The 18,767-nt window shown below is 35.4% G+C and overlaps 1 protein-coding gene across 1 annotated transcript in view; it reads left to right on the forward strand.

The window, feature by feature from the left end:
- Window positions 1–1,696: 1,696 nt before the first annotated feature.
- The window catches only part of LOC127527420 (uncharacterized), a 35,223-nt gene continuing 18,152 nt past the window's right edge, over window positions 1,697–18,767 (forward strand). The window contains exons 1-3 of the mRNA XM_051926138.1: window positions 1,697–2,048; window positions 6,323–6,359; window positions 11,271–11,374. Of these exons, the coding sequence (XP_051782098.1) occupies window positions 1,863–2,048; window positions 6,323–6,359; window positions 11,271–11,374 (327 nt within the window). The 5' untranslated portion in view covers window positions 1,697–1,862. The remainder of the gene's footprint in view (window positions 2,049–6,322; window positions 6,360–11,270; window positions 11,375–18,767) is intronic.

The following is an 18,767-nucleotide window of genomic DNA, read 5'->3' on the forward strand; positions in this document are numbered from 1 at the left end:
TTCATGCTTGGTTTGTGCTCTGACATGAACTGTCAACTGTGGGACCTTATATAGACAGGTGTGTGCCTTTCCAACTCATGTCCAGTCAACTGAATTTACCACAGGTGGACTCCAATTAAGCTGCAGAAACATCTCGAGGATGATCAGGGGAAACAGGATGCACCTGAGCTCAATTTCGAGCTTCATGGCAAAGGCTGTGAATACTTATGTTCATGTGCTTTCTCAATTTTTTTATTTTTAATAAATTTGCAAAAACCTCAAGTAAACTTTTTTCACGTTGCCATTATGGGGTGTTGTGTGTAGAATTCTGAGGAAAAAATGAATTTAATCCATTTTGGAATAAGGCTGTAACATAACAAAATGTGGAAAAAGTGATGCGCTGTGAATACTTTCCGGATGCACTGTACATGTGACTTCTCTGAGAATTCAGGTTAAATCCCACATCTAGAAGACATGTAGGTTTGGTAAGCTAGAAAATTTAAATTGGCCGAATATGAGGCAGTTTGTGTGCCTGAACCATGTTATGTGCAGGTTTCAAATACAGAGCTAGTTCCTATCATGCATGTATAGTGTCATAATTGTCTCTTGCTCCTTGAGTATATCCTTAATTGTCTGTGATGGATTACAATTTGTGAAATGCACAGTAATGCAAATGTATGTGTTATACTGTACATTTAATAGTACAGGAAGTTTGAAACATACTAGTATGCAGTTCTGGGCAGTAACATAATTATTATTTTTCTGCATATATTATTCTTTAGTTGTTTTTTCTTAATACTACCTCAGTCAAAAATGTAATGCTGAACATTTATTTTATTTTATTGTTCTAATTTTGCATGATATTTAAGAGGTGGCATGGTGATATAGTGGTTAACATGGCTACCCCATCGGAAACTGGGTTCATATCCTATCTTTGTTGTATCTTTCAAGGGTTTACTTCAACTTTTTGTGTCTGTATAGGTTTTGCTTCTTCCATTTCCTCCATTTTTCCTCCCACATTCCAAATATGAGTGTGTAATGTTAAATTTAAATTATAAGTTGCCCCCAGTTAAAGAGATTGTAGCAGTGGACTTGGTTCTTGCTTTTCAAACTTGGTTCCTGCCTTAAAGTGCATGCTTAGTATTCAATGCTCAAAAATGGATCTGGCAGGTACATTAAACTGAAATATTTATGAATGACATTTAAACATTTTGTTAAAAATAGTAAGTATTTGGATTATCACAAATTTTAGACTGATTTATAGGTTGCATTTGTCAGTTTTACATTTATGTGTCTCATTTTTAATGTTTGTTTCTTCCAGTGACTAAAAGAATTATATTTGTGTTTCAATTCTCACCATCTATGCTTTTTCATTCATAACTGTTCCTTTTATTCTTAAGTTCATGTCATTATATAAATCATTCACTATTTCATTTGACTAACATCTTTGTCTTTTATACTTTATAAATTGTGTTTCTTCTACTAGATGTAATCAAAGCAGTAAAGGGTAAGTATTAACTTGTCCAGCATAGAAAAAGTAGCAACCCTAATTCCAGAAAAATATCTTTTTTTCCTTTTAAGAAATCTAGAATAAATTTACAAAATGTTTATTTTAAATTGTTTTAATAGTCAAGTGCTAAACCTGCAATACAAGTGCTTTTGATACTTGTATTGCAGGTTTAAAATATTATCTTCAAAAAGATACAGGTTCAATTGCTTCCTTATGTATTTTGCTTCCCTCCTGCCAGTGTACATCATATGCCTTCAGCATCAGTATTATTGGTTTAGCACTGTGTTGTGTTTCTGCTTTTTAAGGATTGATTACCACATTTCTAACCATTCCTCTAAATGGGCAACAAAGCTACAGCTTTTGGAAATGAACTATGGCATTGAGTAATTCAGTTGCTGTCCTTTTATTTCCAAAGGAACTGTTTCACGTAGAAGATGATCTTGAGGAAGATGATGAGACTGAAGAGGATGAAGATGATAGTGGTGATGAAGAAACAACACCTACCAGAAAAGTAGAAGCAGAGCCACAGTCCAGGAATGCCAGTGTAGATCAAAGACAGGTACCTAAAAATATTCATTCATATCTTTTTTAATATACTGGTGTGTTTAGAGGTGGTACAGCAAATAAACAGTGCATTCCCTATTGTACCCATTCTCAGAGTCACATGATCTATTGCAGGGGTAGGCAACGTCGGTCCTGGAGTGCCACAGTATGTGCAGGTTTTTGTTCCAACCCAGTTCCTTAACGAGAACTCAATTATTGCTGATGAAGCACATATTGCTTAAGTGACATTTTAATGCTTCATTTTAGTGGTCTCGCTTGTTAAGGTTCTCCAACCTTAATTGCTTATTTCAATCTTAAACTGCTGCATTCAGTGTTTTAATTGCTCCTTATTAGCAATAAGATGTAAAACAGGGGTAGGCAATGTTGGTCCTGGTGAGCCGCAGTGGCTACAGGTTTTCATTCAACCCAATTGCTTAATTAGAAACCAATCATTGCCAATCTCAGACCTTATTTAAGTTTATGGCTTGTTAGTCTGTGCAATGTAAGGCTTTTATATCGTAGATTTTTTTCCTTTACAAGGATATCATCCAAATGATTTGAAGCCTAAAACAGATCATTTTCAGTCTGTCACATTTTTCTATTAAGTGTTTTATTAAATCAAACCATGCATGATGAACACACACAGATGTAATTGGAAAAAAGCTAGCTGGAGAACTGCTGGCTGCTTTGTCTTTTACATCTTATTGCTAATAAGGAGCAATTAAAACACTGAATGCAGCAGTTTAAGATTGAAATAAGCAATTAAGGTTGGAGAACCTTAACAAGCGAGACCACTAAAATGAAGCATTAAAATGTCACTTAAGCAATATGTGCTTCATCAGCAATAATTGAGTTCTCGTTAAGGAACTGGGTTGGAACAAAAACCTGCACATACTGTGGCAGTCCAGGACCGACGTTGCCTACCCCTGATCTATTGCATTATATGTGTAGTTTAACCTATTGTAGAAATCTAACAAGTGTGGCATACTTGGTTGCACCATTGGTTTATAGCTTCAAGTTATGATCTGCATTTTTTGTGAAAGTACTTCCTCCAACATGTGAAGGCTTAAAATTGTGTTTTTTGTGTGTGTGTGTGTGTGTATGTATGTGAGTGGGTCCTGTGAACATCTAACTCCCTCTCAATTGCTGAGTCCTGTCTTGAAGTTCATGTTGCACTGATATGCTCTGGATTCGTAAGATCTTGAATTGGAATAAGCAGACACAGAAAACATATGGATGGAAAGTAAAACTATTTCAACCATTCTTCTGGTTTAATAATTTTCAATGTCTCGATTACTTCTGATGCAGTCATTCCTCTCACCTTTGATTCCCAACTAAGGTGTTTTGCAAGTGCTACTGTCTCAGGTAAAATGCAAACTGCTGTTCATTCCACCTATCAGTGTATTTCTAAACCAGTTTAGTTTGAGTATAGTCCTCATTATAGACAGAGAGCAGGCTTAATACTTTAGCACTGTTCTGTTTTCCTCCTAATGCTTTTATTTCCTGCATCACCTCTCTGTGCTGTCTTTCATTAGTTCAGACTGTGTTTACTAGCAGAAATTTCTAATCCAGGAGCATAAAGTGAATTAAACCTGCAGTTTCAGGTATCAAGCCATTGTCTCTGGTTTGCTCATATCAGCTTATAATAAGTAATATTGACTTAGTATGATGGATAGTTCCCAGCCTCCACCATTCTTACTTAGCATATTGTTCTTATTATGCTAATTAAAAATATACAAGTTTATCCCAGGATCACATCCGTTTTGGAGATAGTAGTGTTCAGACTCTGATTCAGATTTCCAAAGAATTGACTGTCCAAATACAGAACACATTCTTTCATTTTACCAGCTGAATTATGTAGGCGTCATCAATGCATTCTTCCTGAACAGGTCCTACCCTTATTTTGACAAACTCTACAGCATACCACTCTTGCTAACTTTTTTAACTTGACATCCATGTATAGTACCAATGCACACCTATTGGAATATTCCAATGGATTTTTAAGTTTTTGGATGTCTGCTGACTAATTATGTTTTCTAATTTACCTATATACCATGACAAAGCAAGAGCTGCACCTCCAACTCAACCGTAACTCCTGTGTGGAATGTAATAGGTAGTGTAGTCACCAGGATATCAGGAGTGAGTGCTTTCAGAAACCCCTGTGCTGGCCAAATACTTTTTTTTTTTAATTTTTTGTGTAGGCAGCTGTGAAAAAAAGATGGACACCTACTGCTACAACTGCCCCATTTTTTGTGAGATTACTTTATAATCAACCCAGAAATCATTTGTAAATCTCCCCACTTATACAAGATACAAGAAGTTTATTGTCATATACACAGTAAAAACACATGTTAAAACCATGTAATGAAATTCTTACTTTGCTTGCTCACCTTCATATACAAAGACAGAAAGACAAAAGAAGTATGAAAACAAATAGCAATTACAATTATAAGATTACAAAATAAGGTGCACAGTGCCTGATGACATACCGCAGCAGTCAGTACCATTTATGAGGCTATGAGTTGTGGTTTGGATTGACTTTAACTTTTAGCATTGTTAAGGAGTCTGATTGTTTGTGGAAAAAAACTATGCGTCAGTCTTGTGGTGCGTGATTTCACACTCCTGTAACGTCTCCCTGAGGGAAGCAGTGTGAAAAGCGTGTGTTGAGGATGAGTATTGTCTTTAATTATGTTGCGCTCCCTCCTGATGACCCTATTAGTGTAGATGTCTTGTAGGGCGGAGAAGGTTGCTCCGGAGATGTGCTGTGCAGTTTTAATTACACACTGGAGTGCCTTCTTTTCCTGCAAGGAGCAGTTACCGTGCCATTCTATAATAGAGCAAGTGATAACATTCTCTATTGTACTCCTGTAGAAATTGGTGAGAATTTTGGTTGACATGCCAAATTTCTTCAACTTCCTCAGAAAGAACAGTCTTTTGTGTGCTCGGTTACATCATCAATGAACTTTATTCTGTATGCAGAATACACCAGCAAAGAAGCAAAATGCATGAAAATGATTTCAGAAAACGTAAAGTTGGTGTGCGGGTATAGGGTGAAGAGTAAGTGAAAGAAGATTATCTAGAATGTATTGTGCCTGGTATAATATTTTTACTGTGAACTATTTTCAGTGCATGGACTACAGGAAGTTGGTTCAGAAAGGAATTAGACAGTCAGTAAGTTCTCAGACTGGCTGACTATGCGCGATATGCCGTCTTTGAAAGCCATGTTTGCATGTTAAATTTAATAGTATAGCATCTCTATCTTTTCCGCAAGAATTTGACTGTTCACATATTCTCAGAAGTTGCAAAGTGCAAAACGCCCAGCTTTGAGCATTTGCCAATAGTAAATTTTGACATGTTCTTGGAAAATCAGTAATTGAAACTCTGCAGGTGTTACAGCTAGGTACAGTGACTGAGCATGTTTCACAGAGAATTTGCCATGCATTAAAAATGTAAGATCTCAACAAGTTTAATAAACTGTCATGAGCTTTTGCAGCAGCTAATCTTAAGCTGGGTGTTGTACAGCCTTTAACAGCATGCAGCTTCATTAGGTGATTTAAAATCTGAACAAGAGTACAATATCAACCTGACAAACTTTATTAAAGTATAATAAAAATGTAAACAACAATTTAGACCTTTTTAATAGACAGTAGCAGGAGCTTGGAACAAAACTGACACATAGAATATAGACTAAGAAATCAAGAAACGTGGAGAAGGTATGATCTCTTTCCCCAGTTAATTCCACTCATTTGCCCCCTTACATAGAGTAAATGTTTTTGGACTAGGAAAAATATTTTCTTTTCATAAGAAACTGTTTATTTTCCAACTCCAGTAGACTCATGGATCACGCCTTCTGCACAGTTACCTGAAAAAGCACAAACATTCAGTCAGGTGCCTATATTGTTTATGGGCTGCAGTTTTGAAGAGTGCTCATGTAAAAATAAATTTTATTCAGTTCTGCATTTTCCCCATATGACTGAAAATATCAGTAGGATATAAAATACTTCACTGTCTGATATACTGTACAGTGAACAGTCATGTGTTTATATGAGAGACTGTTTTTGACCTGGGTTCTCAAAACTACAAGAGTGGCTTGACTTATTTTTTAGAATAATATACTGTATGGATATTAGTAATATATGTACATCTATTGTAATTTTTCCCATTTGCTTAGAAAATAATGCATGTGTATATACAGTTTCTTGTGTTCACAGTGTTGGGTATTCCTGCTATATACAGTATATGTAACTCATTTTATTGCTAAAGCTTATTGAACCTTTGCATTTATTACAGAAGCCTGAAAATAATTTGACAGATTCTTCAAAACCAGGTACTAATTACTTTGGATTTCTTGGATTCTGTAAAAAAATTTTTTAGACTTAGATTTATCTTGGTTTTTGTTTATCTTCCTACAAGCACAGAAATGGCTAATGTTTCTCAAGAGCAGACTTTAAGACTTTGTATGAAATTTATGGCTAACCGCTTACTTTGATTACAGTATAAAACTGTTAAACTGGTTTGGAATAAAACTTTTATCTTGGCAACTCCTGTTTTGACTGCATGCCATCCTACCCAGTCTAAGTCTGTTTGCAAAAAATATTTACTGAAGCAGTTTAGCCAAGCAAGCCATTGTTATTATCCTGTAATTTCTTTCTCAAACCAGCCTTCATTTATTTTTTCAGTTTATTTGTCATTTGGGTTATTTGGGTCTCCATGGCAGGTCCTCACCTGTCCACTTCACTAAGTCAGGGATTACCAACAAGTGCTTGGGCAAGAAAGTACATACCTCTGGCCAGTCCACCCCGACCTCACCATTAAAAGATGAAGTTGGCCCCAGTTTTCCCTGCTAGTGACTATCTACTGTCACTTGTTAATCAGGAGGTATTGTGACCTTTCGCTCCCTGTCCTTGGTCTTAATAACTAAGCAAGATTTCTTTCTCTTGCACTAGGACTTATCACCTCCTAACAGCCCTTCTCAATCTTCAGGTGTCTCTCTCCTTGCCTGTATGCATGTGTGTTTGTGTTTGTTTGTCTATTTTCCCCTTGCCACATTAGTGATACCCTTGCTTGTGGTAGCCTCCCAGCAAGGCATCCCTTTGTTATATGTATTGATTAACTGATTGATATAGATTTTTAGTTTAGTATTATGGTGATGTTTAATGATAATAATTACTTCATCTGTCAGAGTAGTGGATAAAACAGTTGCTGGGGGATGCTGCCTGGGCTTTCATTCACCACACGTTTTTTTGAATCATGGATCACATTAAATGCTAATCTTCTTTCCTTTCCTCTCTCTATACTCTGTTGCTATTACAGAGATGTAAAATTAGTGATATATATATATATATATATATATACAGTGGTGTGAAAAACTATTTGCCCCCTTCCTGATTTCTTATTCTTTTGCATGTTTGTCACACAAAATGTTTCTGATCATCAAACACATTTAACCATTAGTCAAATATAACACAAGTAAACACAAAATGCAGTTTTTAAATGATGGTGTTTATTATTTAGGGAGAAAAAAAATCCAAACCTACATGGCCCTGTGTGAAAAAGTAATTGCCCCCTTGTTAAAAAATAACCTAACTGTGGTGTATCACACCTGAGTTCAATTTCCGTAGCCACCCCCAGGCCTGATTACTGCCACACCTGTTTCAATCAAGAAATCACTTAAATAGGAGCTGCCTGACACAGAGAAGTAGACCAAAAGCACCTCAAAAGCTAGACATCATGCCAAGATCCAAAGAAATTCAGGAACAAATGAGAACAGAAGTAATTGAGATCTATCAGTCTGGTAAAGGTTATAAAGCCATTTTGGGACTCCAGCGAACCACAGTGAGAGCCATTATCCACAAATGGCAAAAACATGGAACAGTGGTGAACCTTCCCAGGAGTGGCCGGCCGACCAAAATTCCCCCAAGAGTGCAGAGACGACTCATCCGAGAGGTCACAAAAGACCCCAGGACAACGTCTAAAGAACTGCAGGCCTCACTTGCCTCAATTAAGGTCAGTGTTCACGACTCCACCATAAGAAAGAGACTGGGCAAAAACGGCCTGCATGGCAGATTTCCAAGACGCAAACCACTGTTAAGCAAAAAGAACATTAGGGCTCGTCTCAATTTTGCTAAGAAACATCTCAATGATTGCCAAGACTTTTGGGAAAATACCTTGTGGACTGATGAGACAAAAGTCGAACTTTTTGGAAGGCAAATGTCCCGTTACATCTGGCGTAAAAGGAACACAGCATTTCAGAAAAAGAACACCATACCAACAGTAAAATATGGTGGTGGTAGTGTGATGGTCTGGGGTTGTTTTGCTGCTTCAGGACCTGGAAGGCTTGCTGTGATAGATGGAACCATGAATTCTACTGTCTACCAAAAAATCCTGAAGGAGAATGTCCGGCCATCTGTTCGTCAACTCAAGCTGAAGCGATCTTGGGTGCTGCAACAGGACAATGACCCAAAACACACCAGCAAATCCACCTCTGAATGGCTGAAGAAAAACAAAATGAAGACTTTGGAGTGGCCTAGTCAAAGTCCTGACCTGAATCCAATTGAGATGCTATGGCATGACCTTAAAAAGGCAGTTCATGCTAGAAAACCCTCAAATAAAGCTGAATTACAACAATTTTGCAAAGATGAGTGGGCCAAAATTCCTCCAGAGTGCTGTAAAAGACTCATTGAAAGTTATCGCAAACGCTTGATTGCAGTTATTGCTGCTAAGGGTGGCCCAACCAGTTATTAGGTTCAGGGGGCAATTACTTTTTCACACAGGGCCATGTAGGTTTGGATTTTTTTTCCCCCCTAAATAATAAAAAACCGCCATTTACAAACTGCATTTTGTGTTTACTTGTGTTATATTTGACTAATGGTTAAATGTGTTTGATGATAAGAAACATTTTGTGTGACAAACATGCAAAAGAATAAGAAATCAGGAAGGGGGCAAATAGTTTTTCACACCACTGTATATATATATATATATATATATATATATATATATATATATATACACACACATACACACACAGAGTGCCGTGTCTCTTTGTAGTTGCTCTGTAAATATGTGTTTTCCTTTGTAAATAGGTTTCTTGCTGGCTTGAAATGTATAATTATTAATAAGTCTTTTTGATCACTGGTGCTTACTTGCGTGAACATAACAAAAAATTGCTGTTACAGTAACTACATTACAGCTGTTGTTTACAAAAACTGTAATAATATATTTTGGCTTGTAGTCAGTTTCTGATTGACTTATATTTTGGTCATTTACTTATTTCTTATATTGAAATTTTATGATTTTTCCTTACTTTTGGCAACCTCTGCATATATGTTTTTATTTATTGTATATTTTGAACTTGTATAAAATATGCTCTCATGTAACTCTTTTTTTTTTCAATCAGGTGATATTTTAAAGACAAATACACATAAAATATGTTCATACAATTTCACAGTGGCCCTTTTAGTACTCCTGGAATTTACAAAATTGATTCACTGTGGTTTGAGGTTTGCATAGTGGAGTGTATTCATCTTAAGCATAAACTACATCTCATCTTAACTTTTCTGCAAAGACCAACATAAACAGAGGGTTAAAATGAAGTACTTATTCAAGAAAATGCTTCTGTAAGAGTTTAATGTTAGGGTTGGAATGACAATTACTTATTTATGGAATATAAATCTATACTACAACCCCAAATCAGAAAAAGTTTGGACTGTATGGAAAATGCAAATAAAAAAATATGCAGTGATTGTTAAATTTCACTAGACAAAACATGAGATATCTTGGGTTCATATTGTCTGCAATGAAATAAATGAAAATTTAAGAATTGCTGCATTTTTTTGGCATTTTCCATACCATCCCAACTTGTTCTGATTTGGAGTTATATGTGCTGTTTTTAGAAATAAATTACATTGAAAATATACAAATAGCTTACAATATAAATAAATGTAATAAAATATACACTTAAAATATTTAGATAATTGTAATTTAACCATAGCTTCAAGGACTTCTTTCACAATTTTAGTCTTAATTAAAGACTATTTAAAGGGCCTAGCACCATTTAGTACTTTTTAAATTCTATTCTAATTATAATTCTGAAGACAGCTTTAATGTATTTATTAACTCCTTTAGCCACTGTTTCTAACACATAACAGCAAAGACTCATTTAAAGGACAAAAGTGTAAAAAAGCTACAAATAAAAAATGGATGTATTTATTTGTTCTTTAGTCTTCCCCAAACTTAGAATTTTTTTTACTAGTGTGAACACTTTCTTGCGACTGTTCAAATGTTAACTTTTCAATTTAAATTAGATAGATTTAATTTTGAAGATTCTGTTTGTCAAAACAGTGTGAAATATATTAACTTACGATCATTGCACCATAAATGTTAAGTAAACCAAATATACTGAATTCTTTCTCAATAATCATAATATAGATAGACTTCCAATCCTTGGTTACAATTGACCAACTCGGAAAAATCATTTTTGTTCACTAGGTTGTTTATTCTATTGCTTAAGTGGTCAGGTGTAAGCCACAAGGAAAGATTAAAGCAGTTCAGTCTTTTCATTTTAAGCAAAGACAAACTAGGGAGAGGCATGACAAAAGTATTTAAAAATATAAACAGAATAAACAAGTTGGATGCTTAATTTAAAACCTAGATCAAAAATCTTCATCCTAGACAAAGGACAATGATGAAATATGGTTATGATTAAATAGGTAACACTTTTATTTAACTACTGCAAAATGCATGCATTACTCGTATAACTATAATGTAACAAGACCTTAACAAAGACTCTTTTGGTCTTAATAGCACTTGAAAAGCTTTATTAAAGTGGTTATTTATCTCTGCAGTGTGACCTACTGAAATAAGCTGACTTTGGAATTTTTCAGAGGTGGCTTAACTGAAACATATATACTTCAGTATAATACCTATACATCTTCATATTCACAATTAACTTTACTGATACATTAAAGACTCTTAATCTACCACACTGCACAGAGATGAATAACCACTTTACTGATGCTTTGTAAGTGTTATTAAGACCAAATTAAGCAGTTGTTAAGGTCTTGTTACATAAAATATATGAGTAATAGATACATTTTTGCTATACGTAAACTAAAGTATTACCAATAAACGTTTAAAATTCTGATATGTTTGGAAAAAAATATTTTGTTTGTTTTTTGATGACTGATTTGGGATAATAAGGTGCTAAAGAGATTCTTTTTCTTTTGTTTTCTTTCTAAAGAAATAAAGAGTACGGTTGAAAAGCCACAAAATGGTAGAGATACAAATCAGGATTCACCAGCAGAGAACAGTAAACCCAAAGGTTTCTTTGGAAAAAATAGAGGGGTGAGTGTTTTTTTTTTTTTTGGCATAACGTGTGCAAGAAAACTTCATGGGAATGACGTGAATGTTCTAAGAATTATGAAATGTACTCTTTATTGATTCATTGATTCTACATGCTTCTTTATCATATATTTCTTATTTATTTTTAAGCTACAGTACATAAGCTGCCTGTTCAGCCATCATTAAATTCCTGATACTAAAATATATAGAGCATAATTAAAGTGTTTCCTGATTTTGATTAAATATTAAATAAATAATACAGAGGCGTTGTCTAATTTTATAGTTTTTACCCAGATCTAAAGAAAAACAGCCAGACAGCTTTGTTGAAATCTGCTGTGTATTTAAAGTACACCTTAGCAATGAAAAAGAAAGTATAAACAGTGCCTTGTTTCCTACAATCTTCGTTTTTGGTTTTCCTTTATATTATTTTCTAAATAATTAAGGTAAGCTATTTTCATATATTTATTTTTATATATCCAAACATTTATGAATCCATTTTTTCTGTGGGTATTTCCCTGCTGAATTAAGTTCAAGATAGAAGCCAGCCTTGGAGTTGACCGTGCTCATGTATATAAAATACTATAACATTCACTTCCTTTAAATTTTAATGGTACTTCATTGAAGGTAGTATCATTCCTTGTGCTTGTTGGTGCCAGTATACAGTAGTTAGCTGTTAGCCACGTATAACTCTAATATTAAATAAAGCAGACTTAAAAATGAATAGATCTTTAAAATCTGTGAGGAAACTAGAGTACTTGGAGGAAACCCATGCACACAAGAATGCTGATGGAAATCAATTGTTTGGAACTATGAGGTCCACTGTGCCTGTGTGTCACCCCATGATACTGTGGACATATTTAATAATAATAATAATAATAATAATTCATTACATTTATATAAAACTAGCAAAATACCCGCGCTTCGAGCGGAGAAGTAGTGTGTTAAAGAGGTTATGAAAAAGAAAAGCAAACATTTTAAAAATAACGTAACATGATTGTCAATGCAATTGTGTTGTCATTGTTATGAGTGTTGCTATACACACACACATACACACACATAAACATATATATACATATATACATATCTACATATACACATATCTACATATATATATATATATACATATACACATCCACATATATATATATCAACATATATATACACACATACATACACACACACATATACATATACACATACATAGATACACATACACACACATACATATATATACACACATACATATACACATACATACACACACACACACACACACACACACACACACACACACACACACACACACACACATATATATATATATATATATATATATATATATATATATACACACAGACACATATATATATACATATATATTTACATATCTACATATATAAACATATCTACATATATATATATATCTAGACATACATACAAAAATACATTGACACATATACAGTGGTGTGAAAAACTATTTGCCCCCCTTCCTGATTTCTTATTCTTTTGCATGTTTGTCACACAAAATGTTTCTGATCATCAAACACATTTAACCATTAGTCAAATATAACACAAGTAAACACAAAATGCAGTTTGTAAATGGTGGTTTTTATTATTTAGGGAGAAAAAAAAATCCAAACCTACATGGCCCTGTGTGAAAAAGTAATTGCCCCCTGAACCTAATAACTGGTTGGGCCACCCTTAGCAGCAATAACTGCAATCAAGCGTTTGCGATAACTTGCAATGGGTCTTTTACAGCGCTCTGGAGGAATTTTGGCCCACTCATCTTTGCAAAATTGTTGTAATTCAGCTGTATTTGAGGGTTTTCTAGCATGAACCGCCTTTTTAAGGTCATGCCATAGCATCTCAATTGGATTCAGGTCAGGACTTTGACTAGGCCACTCCAAAGTCTTCATTTTGTTTTTCTTCAGTCATTCAGAGGTGGATTTGCTGGTGTGTTTTGGGTCATTGTCCTGTTGCAGCACCCAAGATCGCTTCAGCTTGAGTTGACGAACAGATGGCCGGACATTCTCCTTCAGGATTTTTTTGGTAGACAGTAGAATTCATGGTTCCATCTATCACAGCAAGCCTTCCAGGTCCTGAAGCAGCAAAACAACCCCAGACCATCACACTACCACCACCATATTTTACTGTTGGTATGATGTTCTTTTTCTGAAATGCTGTGTTCCTTTTACGCCAGATGTAACGGGACATTTGCCTTCCAAAAAGTTCAACTTTTGTCTCATCAGTCCACAAGGTATTTTCCCAAAAGTCTTGGCAATCATTGAGATGTTTCTTAGCAAAATTGAGATGAGCCCTAATGTTCTTTTTGCTTAACAGTGGTTTGCGTCTTGGAAGTCTGCCATGCAGGCCGTTTTTGCCCAGTCTCTTTCTTATGGTGGAGTCGTGAACACTGACCTTAATTGAGGCAAGTGAGGCCTGCAGTTCTTTAGACGTTGTCCTGGGGTCTTTTGTGACCTCTCGGATGAGTCGTCTCTGCGCTCTTGGGGTAATTTTGGTCGGCCGGCCACTCCTGGGCAGGTTCACCACTGTTCCATGTTTTTGCCATTTGTGGATAATGGCTCTCACTGTGGTTCGCTGGAGTCCCAAAGCTTTAGAAATGGCTTTATAACCTTTACCATACTGATAGATCTCAATTACTTTTGTTCTCATTTGTTCCTGAATTTCTTTGGATCTTGGCATGATGTCTAGCTTTTGAGGTGCTTTTGGTCTACTTCTCTGTGTCAGGCAGCTCCTATTTAAGTGATTTCTTGATTGAAACAGGTGTGGCAGTAATCAGGCCTGGGGGTGGCTACGGAAATTGAACTCAGGTGTGATACACCACAGTTAGGTTATTTTTTAACAAGGGGGCAATTACTTTTTCACACAGGGCCATGTAGGTTTGGATTTTTTTTCTCCCTCAATAATAAAAACCATCATTTACAAACTGCATTTTGTGTTTACTTGTGTTATATTTGACTAATGGTTAAATGTGTTTGATGATCAGAAACATTTTGTGTGACAAACATGCAAAAGAATAAGAAATCAGGAAGGGGGCAAATAGTTTTTCACACCACTGTATATATATACATATCTACATATATATATATGTAATTGTGTTGTCACTGTTATGCGTGTTGCTGTCATATATATATGTAATATACACACACACATAAACATATATATACATATACATATATACATATGTACATATACACATATATACATATATATATACATATACACATCTACATATATATACATATATATATATATATATATATATATACACATATCACACATATATATATACACATACATATACACACATATACATATATACATATACACATACATACATACACATACATATATATATATACACATACATACATACATACATACATACACACACACACACACACATACACATATATATATATATATATATATATATATATATATTTACATATCTACATATATATACATATCTACATATATATACACATATATATATATACATATCTACATATATATACACATATATATTTATACATATCTACACATATATACACATATATATATACATATCTACATATATCTAGACATACATATATACATACATACATTGACATATATATATGTGTATATATATATATATATATATATATCTATACTAATAAAAGGCAAAGCCCTGACTGACTGACTGACTGACTCATCACTAATTCTGCAACTTCCCGTGTAGGTGGAAGGCTGAAATTTGGCAGGCTGATTCCTTACAGCTTACTTGCAAAAGTTAGGCAGGTTTCATTTCGAAATTCAACGCGTAATGGTCATAACTGGAACCTCTTTTTTCACAATATACTGTAATGGACGGCAGCTCGATGGCCGTGGGAGGAGTGTTGAGTCACGTCATCACGCCTCCCACGTAATCACGTGAAAAGACTGTGAACGCAGTAGGGACAAATGAAGGAGGAGCCGCAAACAGTGAAGAACAAAAAATTCATTAAACAATTGAGAAGGGAGCGAGTGAAGCATACAAGCATGTTCATAAGGGAAACAAAGCACGGTGTAAAACGTAAGTTTAAATTAAGTTTATAGAAACGCTCCCGCTGCGGATTGCAATAACGTGAAAAGACTGTGAATGCAGTAGGGACAAATGAAGGAGGAGCCGCAAACAGCGAAGAACAAAAAATTCATTAAACAATTGAGAAGGGAGTGAGTGAAGCATACAAGCATGTTCATAAGGGAAACAAAGCACGGTGTAAAACGTAAGTTTAAATTAAGTTTATAGAAACGCTCCCGCTGCGGATTGCAATAACATATTCGCGAGATAAAAGTTTAATGAGAAGACACGAGGTATAAACGAACCACACGCCGTAGCGCAACGTTAGGGGCAACAGTTTCAACCATTCTATGATCTGCCTCTCGCAACTGAAAGACGGCACATGGCGGATGTTAGCCCACTTGCTGACCGCAACGTTAGGGGCTTCAACTCTGGCGCTGACGATATTCGATTCTCGAGAGGGGATGCAGTGAGTGTGTATGCCTGATGAGCCCAGAATTAAGGAGAAACACGTGTCGCATACTCTTTGCATTATTTGAAAGTAAACTATTAAAACCATTCTATGATCAGCTTCTGGGAACAGAAAGAGGGTACGTGGCGGATGTAAGGCAACTTCCTGACCAACCACAAGCGTAACCTGGCAGGTAACCATCCATACAGTCAGATTGTGATTCAGAAAACGAATGCCATGAATTAAATTACCACGATCTACATACTGTCAAATAAACGAAACACACGCCGTAGCGGGACAGCTGTGAAAAGCGAGGTTCACAAAAAAAACAGATCCTTAACAAATTGTTATTGGTATATTTTCGATCCGTTTAAAAAGGTTTTACTTTCTTCTTAAAAAATTAAAAGCAGTACTTCACCGCAACGAAGCACGAGAATTTGGCTATATATATCTGCTTCTCACAATTAAAAGAGGGCACGTGGCTGATTTTAGACGACTTCATGACCAAACATAAGTGTTACCTCCCAGGTAGGGTTACCACTTTTAATACAAAAAATTAAGGGATGCATACTGCAGCGGGTGCCACATCCCAGTGCCAACAGTTTGCAGACTCTACTTAAAAGACCCGCCCTCCTCACTGGACAGTTAAAAAGTCCAATCAAACTAATGATGATGTCAAGTATTACCCAATCAAAAGTAGGAAAGGAGGCATCTTCATTAAATGCGTGTGGGATGATTTGCATGAGACGCTGCTTTAAAAAAAAATGATAAAAAAAATACGGGACAAATTCCGTCCCGTATTGATTCAAAACGGACGCGCAATTTCATTCTCAATACGGGACGATTCCGTATTTTAAAGGACGGGTAGCAACCCTACAGTGCCAGGTTACCACCCATACAATCGGATTGTGATTCAGACTAGGAATGCAATGAATGCAATTACCCCGATCTACATACAAGGCGAAAGTCTTGCAACATTCAAAGATGATGGCTTGGGATAAGTACACCATAGAACATAAAAGAGCTTATGAAGCCTTGAACCGAAAAAAAGCAAGATCTCAGAGATCGTAAAAAAAAAAATAGGAGGTAATGTCGTTTTACTCGCTGTAGATTTTAGTCAAACATTACCAGTTATTTCACGAGGGAGACCAGCAGATGAACTCAACGCGTGTTTAAAATCCATGCTTCTCCCACGCTCGGTTATATGTCGCGTGTTCTCGGGTAGGTGCACCAAAAAATGTATACATTTAAGCATGTAATGAGCAAACAAAAAATGAGGTATACTCGAAGGCACTGCAGTAGTACTTAATGTAACTTTACTTCTTAAATGTTTAATGTTTTACTGTTTAATAATTTATACGCTTCTTATATGTTGTTCAAATTCTTTTATCAAAATACCAGTGACAGCGCATGCACGATAACGTGGAGTGAATACACCATACGCATCCGCCCACGGCCGCCCTGGTGTGCGCAGATAGGAGTTGATTCTACAATAAAATAAAATAAAGATAAAAACCCAGGATTGTTTCCTGCCTTGTGCCCTGTGTTGGCTGGGATTGGCTCCAGCAGACCCCCCCCCGTGACCCTGTATTCGGATTCAGCAGTTTGGAAAATGGATGGATGGATGGATTAATGATTGAGCCATATTCTGTGCCACCTAAATCAGTAGTTTAACCCATTCTTCTACTAAATGAAGGGCACACATATACTGCATACATATTGCCATTCTGCTCAAAATAATATTCATGATTCAGCGGGTTGGAAAATGGATGGATGGATGGATAAAAAGAGTAATACAATCATCACCCATAAAGCGGATAGTAGACGTGACGTTCTATATGTGTACCAGATTTCAAGTCAATAGGTGAAACGGTTTGCGAGCTACAGGTGATTTAAAATCCTGGACAGACAAACGAATAGCCACAGTAGCACATTACAGAAGAAGATTTTACTGTTTAATAATTTATATTTATATGAAATGTGCTTCTTATATATTACTTCGTATTCTCATATGATAATGATGTTAATGTTGTTTATATTGATTTCTATGTTATTGAAACTGCATGTATGTGTGTATATGTATGTGATATATATATATATATGTATATATATATATATATATATATATATATATATATATATAATATATATATATACTAGCAAAATACCCGCGCTTCGCAGCGGAGAAGTAGTGTGTTAAAGAGGCTATGAAAAAGTAAAGGAAACATTTTAAAAATAACGTAACATGATTGTCAATGTAATTGTGTTGTCATTGTTATAAGTGTTGCTGTATATATATATACATATACACATACACATATATTATAACACACTACTTCTCCGCTGCGAAGCGCGGGTATTTTGATATATATATATATATATATATATATATATATATATATATATATACAGTGGTGTGAAAAACTATTTGCCCCCTTCCTGATTTCTTATTCTTTTGCATGTTTGTCACACAAAATGTTTCTGATCATCAAACACATTTAACCATTAGTCAAATATAACACAAGTAAACACAAAATGCAGTTTGTAAATGGTGATTTTTATTATTTAGGGAGAAAAAAAAATCCAAACCTACATGGCCCTGTGTGAAAAAGTAATTGCCCCCTGAAACCTAATAACTGGTTGGGCCACCCTTAGCAGCAATAACTGCAATCAAGACGTTTGCGATAACTTGCAATGCGTCTTTTACAGCGCTCTGGAGGAATTTTGGCCCACTCATCTTTGCAAAAATTGTTGTAATTCAGCTTTATTTGAGGGTTTTCTAGCATGAACCACCTTTTTAAGGTCATGCATAGCATCTCAATTGGATTCAGGTCAGGACTTTGACTAGGCCACTCAAAGTCTTCATTTTGTTTTTCTTC

Source organism: Erpetoichthys calabaricus, chromosome 4, assembly GCF_900747795.2.
Source record: "Erpetoichthys calabaricus chromosome 4, fErpCal1.3, whole genome shotgun sequence".
Taxonomy (NCBI): Eukaryota; Metazoa; Chordata; class Cladistia; order Polypteriformes; family Polypteridae; genus Erpetoichthys; species Erpetoichthys calabaricus.